The sequence below is a fragment of the Lytechinus variegatus genome, chromosome 4 (genome assembly GCF_018143015.1).
Source record: "Lytechinus variegatus isolate NC3 chromosome 4, Lvar_3.0, whole genome shotgun sequence".
Classification (NCBI taxonomy): Eukaryota; Metazoa; Echinodermata; class Echinoidea; order Temnopleuroida; family Toxopneustidae; genus Lytechinus; species Lytechinus variegatus.
This window is the reverse complement of record NC_054743.1, coordinates 55,814,420-55,827,401: the sequence shown is the minus strand read 5'-3', so window position 1 is coordinate 55,827,401 and position 12,982 is coordinate 55,814,420. Positions and strand designations below refer to the sequence as shown.

Sequence of the window (12,982 nt, the reverse complement as noted above, 5' to 3'; positions counted from 1 at the left end):
TTTTGCAATGTTGAATGATGATGAGTTATACCATTTGTTTAGGCCGAATACTGAAACCCAACAGAAAAATTGCAACCTGCCGTATTTTGAAAACCTTGTATCCAAGGAAATGAATTTAGCTGTAGACTTAAACGATAATAATGACAATAATTATCACAGTTCAAATTACTTTACCATAAATCAATTTAAATCTCCGGAAAAGTCAGCGAATACATTTTCAATCATGCACATGAATATAAGGAGCCTGAGCTGCAACTTCGATAATTTACGTCTTTTAACTGATACATCTCCACAAACGAATTTGTCTGTAATCGCGTTAACCGAGACATGGTTATCTCAGGAATCTAATACTCTATACTCACTTCCTGGTTATACCTTTGTAGAAAATAATAGAGCTAATAGGAGAGGAGGAGGGGTGGGTCTCTATATTAATGAAAAATTAGAATATTTCATACATACAGATCTTAATTGTATGAATGAATTTGCTGAATCTATTGTTATTGAAATTCAAATCCAAAAATCTAAAAACATTATTATAGCGGTATTTTATAGACCTCCCAACTCCAACACACATATTTTTTTAGAATACTTACAAGATTTTCTACAAAATCCAGTTTTTATAAATAAAGATTGTTATATAGCAGGAGATTTCAACATAGATATATCTAATACTAACCATAATGCCTCACAAGAATTTTTGGACATAATGATATCCTCATCTTTTTTACCTTTAATTACAAAACCAACCCGGGTTACTAACCAATCTGCAACTCTTATTGATAATATTTTTTGTAATGTTACTCCTTTACCCGAGTCGGGAATTATTTTATCTGATATCTCAGACCATTTTCCGATATTTTCAAGAGTCCCGTTTAGTTTAACAAAAAATCATTCCCCGCAGCATAAGTTCCGAAAAGTAACGCCAAATAATATAGCAAGGTTGAAAGAAGGTCTAGAAGACACTGACTGGTCTGAGGTGTTCGGTTCGCAAGATACCAATACTGCATATAATATATTCATTAAAAATTTAACCACACACTTAGATAGACACGTACCACTAGTCAATAAATGCTACAATTATAAAAAGAGTCCAAGACTTCCTTGGATATCGAAATCAATATTACGGTCAATAAATCGTAAAAACAATTTATACTATGCCGACAAAATAAATCGTTCAGAGAAGTCGCATCGCAAATACACCATGTATAAAAATACCCTCACAAAAATTTTGCGCAGCGAAAAACGAAAATACTTCACAAACCAATTAATTCATTTCAAGCATGATATAAGAAAAAACATGGCAAACTATAAACAATGCCTTGAATAAGTATAGCGTAAAATCGAACATAAGAACAATAAAACACAATGATATCGAAATTCATGATTCTGCGCGGATAGCTGACATATTCAATCAATATTTTTCACAGATCGGAAAAAATCTAGCCGACAATATACCATTAACACAAAAGAAATTTACCGATTTCACTCACCGACCAAATCCTAATTCTCTTTTTCTATTACCAGTGCATAGGAATGAAATAATAGATACAGTGAATAATTTAAAAAACAAAAAGAGTTGTGGTCATGATGGTATTGATAATATTTTATTAAAAAATATCATAGAATATATTGTTGATCCTTTAGTACACATATTTAATCTATCCTTAATCAATGGCGTCGTTCCCGACAATATGAAAATATCTAAGGTAATACCTGTGTACAAAAAAGGAGATAAGAATAATGTATGTAACTATAGACCGATATCTTTATTGCCTACTCTATCAAAGATTCTAGAAAGAGTGATATATACAAGACTATTAGAATTTTTGAATAAATATAACATAATTTCTGACTTTCAATTTGGATTCCGCCAAAAGCATAGTACTTCTCATGCCACTCTTTCATTTGTTGAAAAAATCACAAAAGCTATTGATAACTTTGAACATACAGTAGGTGTTTTTCTGGACCTCTCCAAGGCCTTTGACACTATAAATCATGAAATACTACTATACAAACTTGAAAATTACGGAATCCGTGGAAAGGCCTTGGAGTGGTTCAGGAATTACCTAATAAACCGTAAACAGTTTGTTCACATAAATGAACACAATTCTTCTCTACTAAAGGTTAATTGGGGTGTTCCCCAAGGCAGCATACTGGGCCCACTTTTATTTTCGATCTATGTAAATGACATTCACAATTCTTCGACAATGTTATCTTATATTCTTTTTGCAGATGATTCAAATGTACTTTATTCTCATCCTAATCCCGATATTTTAGTCAATATATTGAACATTGAACTGGAGAAACTAGTACAATGGATAAGATCTAATAAATTGTCAATCAATGTACAAAAAACGAAATGTATGCTTTTCAGCAATTCTTTAGATAAATTACCATACGATATTAAATTGGACAACGCTGACATTGAAGTGGTCACTACAACAAAATTTTTAGGTCTGATAGTAGACAACAATTTATCTTGGAAAACACACATTGATTTTATATGCCGTACAATTTCACGCAATATTGGTGTTATAAATAAGGTCAAGTTTTTTCTTCCAACTTCCTCCCTAAAAATGCTTTATTCAACATTAATTTTACCCTATCTAAACTACGGGATAATTGTCTGGGGAAATACACATACATCATATCTAGAACGAATATTACTTTTACAGAAAAAGGCATTGCGCGTTATTTTTAATATGTCCTGGAGATCCCACACAGACCAATTGTTTATTGACAATAAAATCTTAAAAGTAAAAACATTATATCAATATAACTTGGGTCAATTTATGTATCAATTAAATAATAATATGCTACCATCAATCTTTGATTCTTCGTTTAATAAAAACAAAACTATTCATAAATACCCTACACGTCAATCCGAGGAATTTCATTTTCCTCTACCCCGGACAATTCTTGCCAAATCCATCTTCACTTTCGAAGGCCCTCGACTTTGGGGCACTCTTGATAATACTATCAAAGATTCCCCAAGCCTAAATTCTTTTAAATTTAAGTTGAAAAAGTTTCTCCAAGACACTCGTTAGTTTTTTTTAACTCTTCATCACTCATACATTATATTTTTCATATATACTCAGCACTACGAGCAGTGAAATATGATATTTTTCGTTCTCCTGTTCTGTAAATTCGCCTTGAGTGTTGGGGCAAGAATCTGGAGACCACTGATCTTGCTATTTTCTCTCTTTTTCTATTTCTTTCTTTTTATTTCTTTTAAATTATTCATTCAGATAGATTTAAGTTCAAATGTCTACTATGTTGGGTTTGTGCTTTTGTTTATATTCTTCATACGTGTGTTATAGGAGGCTGCATCCTACAAGCTTCGCTTTTTAGCAGCCTCCTCCGTTTCCGACCTGTTATCTTGATTATTATACATAATAAGTTTCTTTGTTTTATTGATTATAATTATATCAAGATGTATGTAACAAAACTATTGCAAATGTTAATGATTGTTGGAAATGGAAAATAAATGAAATGAAATGAAATGAAGTCTTTTACGAGACCCGGTTGTTTCAAAATTATAATATACGTCCAAAGTCTTTTTTCCAGACCCGGTTGTTTCAAAATTATAATATACGTCCAAAGTCTTTTTTCCAGACCCGGTTAATTCCAAAATTATAATGCAAGTCCAAAGTCTTCTTTTCAGACCCGGTCGTTTTAAAAGTTATAATATACGTCGGTGAGGGGTAAAGACAACACTCTAAGCCCAAGCATTTTAAGTGGGTTTAATTTTGAAGATTGGTCTCAGCTGTCATTTTTTTCAATATTTCTTTATCTTTTAAATAACCGGGTCCAGACGAAAGACTAAGCATAATACTCGTGTTATTCCACAAGAATAAGAATATGAGTCTTTTGTTTTTAGGATTGTTTAAATCATTTTTAAATCACCGGGTCTGGAATAAAGACAACGCTCTAAACATGTGCTTTTCTACATGCATGGTCTTAATTTGGAGGATTGTTGGTTCTTAGATTATTGGGTATTGGGTATTATTGGGTATTCGTTTTAGAATATTTGTAAAAACTATTTTATTTTTCAAATAGTAACCAAGTCTGGAGAAAGGATGTCTGCTTTACCCACGCGTTATTACAATGTTTTGTAGGGGTAGTAGTATTATTTTAAAAAAGACATATTTTTACTGGGTGAAACTTTGGAAATTTGGTCTTAGATTTGAAGTTTTTCAGTTACTTTTTTTAATAGCCGGGTCTGGAGGAAAGAGTACGTTTTAAAACTCGTGTTATTCCACGAGAATAAGAATATAAGGTCTTATGTTAGAAGATTTTTTTTCGTAACTGTTTTAGGTCTGGAATAAAGACAACACTCTAAACCTCTTTTAAAACAGGTTCTTAGGTTGAAGGTTTGTTTGGTCTTAGACTTTGATTTTATTTTATTCTTACTATTAGCGTTTTTTTTTAAGAAAAAAAAATGGTCGGGCTGAAAGACTACGCTATATCCAGCATTAATAAGATTATGGGGTCTTTATACTGTTTTTAAACTGTTATTCATGATGTTTAAATAACAGGTAACCGGGTCTAGAGAAAAGACTACGCTTGATTCTCAATTTACTCTTAGTGCATATATTCACAAAATACACCGTATAAGTTGAAACAACAAAGACATTAATTCCACCAGTTTTGATTAACTGGGTCTGGAGAAAAGACTAAGCTCGATTCCCATTTTTTTCCACAGGAATATCATTATCGTATCTTATTTTGGACTTATATTATAAATTTTGAAATAACTGGGTCTGGAAAAAGACTTTGGACTTATTAAAATTCTTGAAACAACCGAGTCTGGAAAAAAAGACTTTGGATTTATATTATAATTTTTTAAACAACCGGGTCTGGAAAAAAGACTTTGGACTTATATCACAATTTTTGAAACAACCGAGTTTGGAAAAAAAAGACCTTGGACTTTTGTTATATTTGTTTAAACAACCGGGTCTGGAAAAAGACTTTGGATTTATATTATAAGTTTTGAAACAACCGCGTCTGGATAAAAGACTTTGGACTTGTACATTGATGTTTTATTAACCCTGTCTGAAAAAAAAGACTTTGCACTTTTGTGGTATATGAACGCATTACTATAGGATTTTAGTTTAGAACGGATTCGCCAAAAATCCTTTCAAATTTATTACATTTGTGGGTAAAGTCATTATTACATTTGTGGGCGATCGAAAATTATTACATTTGTGGGTAAAGTGTTATTACATTTGTGGGTAAAGTGTTATTACATTTGTGGGCGTTATTACATTTGTGGGCGTTATTACATTTGTGGGTGCAACGGGGGGCAAAATCTGCGATTTTGTTTTAAGAAAGAGCAAAAATAAGTAAAAAGGGTGGAGAGACTTCGGAAACCCCTAAGGAAGGTAGGCTTTGCTGAGCCAGTACTTCTTTATTGTAGTTGATAGAGGAAAAACTACTTTTTTATCTTCAAGTGGTAACGAAACACTGAAAGAGGTTTGCTATAGAGCAGAAACAACATTTGCCTCAATAGGGGCTCCAAATTGGCAGATTTTCCCCATAAATTATAAATGAAATAAGGAGGGGAACATAGGCAAAAATGGATGGGTGATTCGGCAAACCCCTGAGAGGTTGGGTTTGCTGTGCCAGCACTTCTTTGTATGTAGCTGATGGAGGAAAATCTAATTTTGTTATCTCCAAGTGGTTCCAAAGTGGTCTACTGCAAAGGGGGAAACGCCTTTTACCTCATTGGGGCTCCAAAATTTTACAAGAAAGGGACAAAATACGCAAAAGGGGTGGGGGATTTCAGCAGCTCCCTAAAGGATGTAGGCTTTGATGTGCCAGCACTTCTTTATACGTAGCACATAGAAGAAAGGCTACTCTTTTGTTTCCAAGTGGTTTTAAAGCAATAAAAGTGGCATACACTGTAGCAGAAACATGTTTTTGCCTCAATGAGGGCTCCGTATTTATAGATTTTTCCATAAATATGGAAAAGGGGTGATTGACTTTAGCGAACCCCGAAGGGGATAGACTTTGCTGTGCCAGCACTTCTTTAAATTTAGCTGATAGAAGCAAATCTATTGTTTCATCCCCAAGTGCTTACAAAACAATTAAATCGGTTTACTGCAAAGGGGAAACGCCTATTGCCTCAATGGGGCTAAAACTTGTGCGAATTTTCCAAGAAATGAGCAAAATACAAAAAGGGGTTGGTGACTTCGGAAGACCCCTGAAAGGGTAGGATTTGCTATGCCATCACTTCTTTATATGCAACGCATAGAGAAAAGCCTGCTCTTTTGCCTCCAAGTGATTTCTAGACAATAAAAGTTTTTTTCTTTGTAGCAAAACACCGCTTTGTCACATTGGGGGCACCAAAAAAAGCACGATATTTTTAATAGTTGAGCTACGGATAAGGGGGGTAACTTTGACAAGCTATTGCGGGACTATGCTGTGATGTTCTTGAACGTAATTGCATGCAGCATGCAGAGAAATGCATCCTCTAACTTTTTCTAATAGATTTCATTAACATAAAAGTTACTTTCATATGAAGAAAAAGCCCTTTGCCCACATATCAATTTAAGTAACACGTTTGTATCGCTATACGTCATTACGCGTGTTAGTCACACCAACAAAGGCGAGGCAAGACCGATTTAATATATTGTACTATCTTCAAAGGCATCCAAGCGATCGCGGTGTAGTCAATATAAAAGGACTGGGACACGGAGGTTTGTTTTTGGTGTCACTTTATCGCAATATCGCATAATACATTCGGATGTATTTGCCCTTATTCTAAGCAAGTTAAGACATTAATACTGTTATGAAGCATATCAAATTTTTCGTTGATATATCCCCTTTCTTGTCGAATGCTGATATTTTACATTAGTTGTTGATGCTAATGATAAAACAGAAAGATTTCAACGCACATGCAAATTTTTGACCAAAAAAAATGAAATTTTGGCGTAATTTCTCACATTTTTCGAAAAAAATATGAACCGGACAGTCCCGGAAACGATTGCAATCGATTTATGATATCTTAATCATAGTGAATTGCGTATTCATTTCAAGATTTTTCCATTATCTGTACAAAAAATTTTAAGGATAAGGCATATAAATTAATTTTGGCAGCCATCTTGGATTTATGCAAATTAGATGCCTTTCCCCTATTCGGAAAGTTTGGGACTTTTAGTATGTTGTACTAGGGACCTCACAGAAATGCATTGTGATAAAAAAAATTCTGTTGCAATTTGTTCCAAGTTTGGTCAAAATTTGGGCTAAAATGACTGGGCTAATTTCTTATCCGGGCTTAGCAATAACAATTTGGCATGCGTGAAGAGGAAAAAAATAGTACGAAGTTAAGGATAGTGTGGGGTTAGCGATAGTCCGGGGTTAAGAAAATCCTGTGTAAAAAGGGCATTTCCTTTTAAGGCCAGTCATTTGTCTGGTATGACCAAAAATCCAATATGGCTTCCAAAACTTTTGCGTGCTGGAGTCTGTGACTATAAGAAGGTGAATTAAGAATATTATGATAGATTGACTGAATTCGTTCTGCTTCTCTTTCAATTCAAACATAAAATACAATACAAACTTAAGTAAAATATAAAGGACATAAAAGAAAATGAAATTCAATTTGAAGCAGAGTCTGCTTATCTCGGTTTCCTGGAATAACTAACGGATTAAAATATAACTTTAAAAGTAAAATCAAGGTAATGGTTAAAAATGTTCCACAGAATAATAAAATAATACAAATTGGGCCAAACACTTTATGCCTATACACAATGTTCAAGCCATAATGATATATCATTCCTCTGGTATATAACATTAGACAAAATTCAGTTTTAAAAAGTGAAAATTCTCATCACCTTATACTGCATCAACTGGAGAAAAATGCTTTGAAACTTGAGGAGAACGAAAATAAAAAATAAAAAGATACCTTTGCAGACGACGCTAATGATGACAACGTTGAATAGAACTCGTCATGAAACGAGGGACTGATGTTTCTGAATGCATCACCGAGATGAAGTTCCCTGAGATGAGGCATCTTACAAATGAACTGAGCGAGATCACGGGATGCAGACTGACGTTGACTGAGCTTAATGTCATTGATATCAAGACTCTCAATCTGGAATAATAGTGACATAATTTTGAAATAAAAAATACGTCATCAAACAAGGGTCTGACTAAACCATTGAACTCTATTCTACATTCGATTAAAGAACAAACATGGATCATCGAATCGTTGGCAATAACTCTTGGTCGTTCATATATATAATGTTATAAAAATCACAGTAATTTGCTCTAAAGCATCTAACAACTATAAATGAAAGGAAAATTATTGTTTTATTCATGCTGTATTTGCTTATGTGATCGAAGGCTGTGAATTTGCCCTTTATATCTTATTAATAAAAAGAAATATGGTTGAAATTCATAATTAAGCTTTATTTTGTGAAAACGGTCAAAAGCGCGCTGCCATGAATGCAGTATGCAATAGTTGTGCTGATGACTTCCGTTCCTAGCTTTCCTTGGACATAACATGATATCCAATCAATTCCAAATTGAAACATGTTGATTTAATTCAATTAAATGCAAAATGGTTGATTAAAACATGCCTCGCAGCCAAAGGCAGAATTAAAAATAAACCTGTGTCCAATCTACAATGACAGAATAATACTTACAGTACAAACATGAAATGATATAATTTGAATACAATTACTAGTATTTCATATCAAAATACAAGGAAATAAATTGTTGGGGAAAAAATCATCTTTGGATTCAACATTTGCATGTTAAGTACGAAAAAAGTTGTATAACCAATACAAAGAGGCACATTGTACATAAATGGAAAGTAAAAGAAAAGAAGAGATGGGAAATGATAAAGACGGCAAAGAGAAAAGGTGAGTAAAGGGAAGAAAATACAAAGAGAGGATTGGGCCAGAAAGATGAAAAAAGGTAGTGGAAAAGATTAAAAACAAAAACAAACAAAAGCACGTGGATGTTGTATATGTCTCCCTCGTAACAAAATCAGTTGCAATAATATTCATCTCACGATTACTGAAGTGCTGTTAAAAAAACAATTGTCCTTTCGCGGTTGACATTATTTTCAAAAACGTAATTTCAAACAACAAAAAATGATAAGTGAGGATTTGACATGAACATACGCGTCATGTTTATTGCATATTCATTGAAGACATGCCTCAAACTGTTTCATCAAATATAATGCAGGCTTCGTCATTCCCGGTCTGGTTATATACTCAAATTGTGCTCTTTGTCTGAGTTTGCTTAATCTATATATTGCATTCAGCGCTAAGTACGACGACAATGAATGATCAGATTAAACAGGTTACCCTAATCGGTCATTTTGTTTTCATGTCAATAAATGTCGATTTCACTTGAAGGTACAAACATGTTCAAATTGCTTTTTAAACCCCAAAAGAGACAGACTCCAAATAGATTTGATGAAACAATTCGAATGGTACTTCCATGTTCATAGTTTACTATTTCAATGAAGTATTAAAGCATTATGCACATTACTAGAGGGACACGTTTGTCATTGTTTGAATTGTCCTTGTTTGCTAAAACAATATCAGAGGGGCACATATATGCACACTTTTCAACACAGGAAAAAGGACAGGGGCGGATCCAGCTTTCGCCAATAGGGGGGGGGGCGAAAAATATTTTGATCAACATTTTTCTCGATTGGCCGCTACAATCTGGCTTTTTTGTTGGTTTTTCAGGGGGTAGTCCTAACTAAAGACTGAAGCTTTAAGTATATGTTAGTTTGTATTGCTATAAACAATATAAGGTAAATCTCACGTGATCTTAATATATAAAGCGAGCGCGAAGCGCGAGCTAAAAATCTTTGATATTTTATGTCTTTAGAACTGAAGATTCAGAGCAGTTTTTATAATCATGAACAAAGATATGTATCCAACTAAAGAATGCGAGCGCGAAGCGCGAGCCGAAATTTTATTACAATAACGTGAAAAGTGACTCAATTAGGACTCTTTTAGTGATTAATGAAGAAGATACAAGTATCACCAAATAAATAATGAGAGTGCAAAGCGCGAGCTCAAAATTTCTGATCTTCCGACCTGAAAAATGGACAGTCTAAGTTCGTTTTTATTTAAATAAACAAGCTGTGTGTCTCAAACAATTAAATGCGAGCGCGAAGCATGAGCTTAAGTTTTTGATATACTGACATGATAAAGGAGCATTTTGAAAAAAAATTGGTTAGAATTTCCAAAGAGGATAGGTATCTCACACGTCAAACAATGCAAGCGCGCAGCGCGAGCTGAACATTTTGATATACATAAACAATTTATGTAAATCAAACAAAATAATGAAAGCTTGATGTGCGAGCTGGAAACATTGTGTGCAAATTTATATCAGAACTGGATATATTTTATTTATATTAGTGTCATTTAACCCTCTTGAATGGGATTCATTACACAGGCAATGCGAGCGCGAAGCGCGAGCGAAATTTTTTATATAAAGTCTATTTTCCAATTCTTCCCCTCACCTTTTTTTTGTTTCCTTTCGGGGTCGGGCCGGCCGAGGCTGTAAATTACACATCATGGGTATGATACCTCTTTCTTACTTTTATTTCTGTTTTTCGTAGTTTCTATCAAGGTTAAGAGTACACTTTTTTCTGCAGGTTGTCAAAAAATAGGGGGCGGGGCCGGCTCGGACCCATCCTGGATCCGCGCCTGAAGGAAACAACGGTTCCTACATTTTGGGTTCGTTTCAATAAACAATTAAAGTAAAATAGAAATGGTATTCAGGGACGGAATGATCCAGAGACGAAATGTAACATAGTTTATCGAAAAATGTGCTGCATGGCGAAGTTTTATTACTGATTTTTATTTTCTACATTATTTTTTCTACGGATACATTCTGGATTTCAACATCTTAAAGATTTGTTTGTTTTTCCTCATCAAAGAAGTGTGCCACTTGATTCTTTACCCTAAAGATATGGGAAGAAAATATATAGATATACCAGAAACCTTTTTTCCTCATTTATATCTAAAGGGATATTAAACAGTTGATTGTGTACGAAGTAGCGCGTCTAAAGTTAATATGAATACAGACCTTTCGAAACTAAAATTACCATTTAAAATATTCTGAAAATACACCGAACATTCATCAATTTAATGTGTTTGATTATTTTGATTTCATTTAAAGTCGTAGAAAAAAACATTAAATTATGTTAAAGTTTTGGGTTGAATTTGTACAAGGCTTTTCTATCATGACTCCAGCAATTGTTTTTTTACAATGTAAAAAGTGTTGAGAATATTTGCTTCATTCTTTTATATCTGATCCATTAAGCTCTTTCATCGAAATTAAACAGATTGATTCTTCCAATAATTGTTGCATACAGTTTGTAAGCCTGGACATAAATTAGAGACAGTTTCGGGTATTTGACGCCCTCTACAGTGCGTATCAATGAAACATTTACAATTTAAAAAAAGTGGGAATTGAAAACTTGGGATATTTTATTTTTTGCACATACTTCTTGAGTTTGGGTCTCATCTATCAAATGAAAGTAAACATTTTGACAGAATGTTACACCTCAGTAAACACTGTCCATTTTTTAAAGCTCGCAGAAACCGGTTTGCGCAGAAATGCACGCTGTCAATGAAATGAGGCGAAGACAAACTCCTCTGTGTTTGGAATTGTTAGCCAATTGAAATAAAACATAAGCATTTTGTAACGGCTTATGCCACCCAATTTAATCCTAAGTAAGCTCAACCTTTTCCTTTTTTGTGCCAGTCAGATCTGAGGACATAACTCAAAAGTTTACCCCAGCATTTTTTCCCCAGCTTTTTTTCAAGAAAGGGGGGTTAAAATTTCTTTTAAATTTCCCCAAGCTTGACAATGGTTAACGTATAAATCAAGTCTAAGTCATTCCATGTGCATCACAGCTCTGTGTAAAGCAGATTATCATGATGGCCTTGGAATGTGGGGCTTGGTGCACAATTGCGCTCTATGAAGTGTTTTGGGTAAGGAAACACGCTAAAACTAAAGATATATCTTCAAACAATCTACCTAGCTAAACACCATGTGTTCTTCATGATTATCGTCTACTCGTATTCATATAATCATTTCAAAGTTCTGTGCAAGCCATTTTTACGAACTTTTCAAAAGCAAGCAGGCGGAAAACTTTTTGACAGTTATATCGTCATCTGCTTAAATAGATTTGTACCGATCATTATATGTGAAAGAAGATTCAGGGTATTATATGTCATTTCACACAACTATTTTTAAGTGCAAACTTGTTTTTATACGTACTGTAGTCAGTGCTGTATTGTTTGATGTACAAGTACGAAAGTTGGAGTTCATTTATTCTTTTAACTATGTAAGAAATTATATAAACGAAGTAAGTAATTCAAGGCGAAAATTCCAAGACCGAAAATAAAAACATAACAACCATTACCACATTGTTTGGGGACACCCCCCCCCCTCCCATCAACGTATAATGAATAATCAAATTCAAAATAAACCAATGAATAAACAATTTAAGCAATAATATTGACAAAAAATAATAAATGAACAAATTGAATTTTGAAAAGAAGGGAAAATATATTTTTTCCTTTTAATCTACGACCAACATTTTAAACAAGCGTATGAAATGATAAAGTGAAATGGCGTAAAATTGTAATTATTTTCTAAACTATCAGGTTTATATGTTACAGTCACACTGTTTTTAATAGCTTTATGGCCAAAGCCAGGCAATCACAGTTTTTATATCAATGAATTAATTGGTTGATCAATAATTTATTTCATTTAATATTTCAACAGAGAATGGTATTGAATTGAAACCTACTGGAAGGCAAACCTTGTTGTTGAAAGCTCCCTTCAATGAATGAGTGATACATTAATACAGAAATGAATATGTATAATAAATCATCACATTTGATTTATATTCTCTCAAATATTAATGACTTTTAATTGTATGGATAATGGTTATTTTATTAAGATCTCGGCAATGATACTCAGCCGATGTACAAAC

At 33.5% G+C, this 12,982-nt stretch overlaps 1 protein-coding gene across 5 annotated transcripts in view; it reads right to left on the bottom strand.

The window, feature by feature from the left end:
- Nucleotides 1-8,128, bottom strand: part of LOC121414360 — a 40,388-nt gene extending 32,260 nt beyond the window's left edge. For all 5 annotated transcript variants that reach the window (XM_041607513.1, XM_041607514.1, XM_041607518.1 and 2 more), the window contains exon 1: nucleotides 7,907-8,128. In XM_041607513.1, the coding sequence (XP_041463447.1) occupies nucleotides 7,907-8,113 (207 nt within the window). In that variant the 5' untranslated portion in view covers nucleotides 8,114-8,128. The remainder of the gene's footprint in view (nucleotides 1-7,906) is intronic.
- Between the last annotated feature and the right edge of the window lie 4,854 nt (nucleotides 8,129-12,982).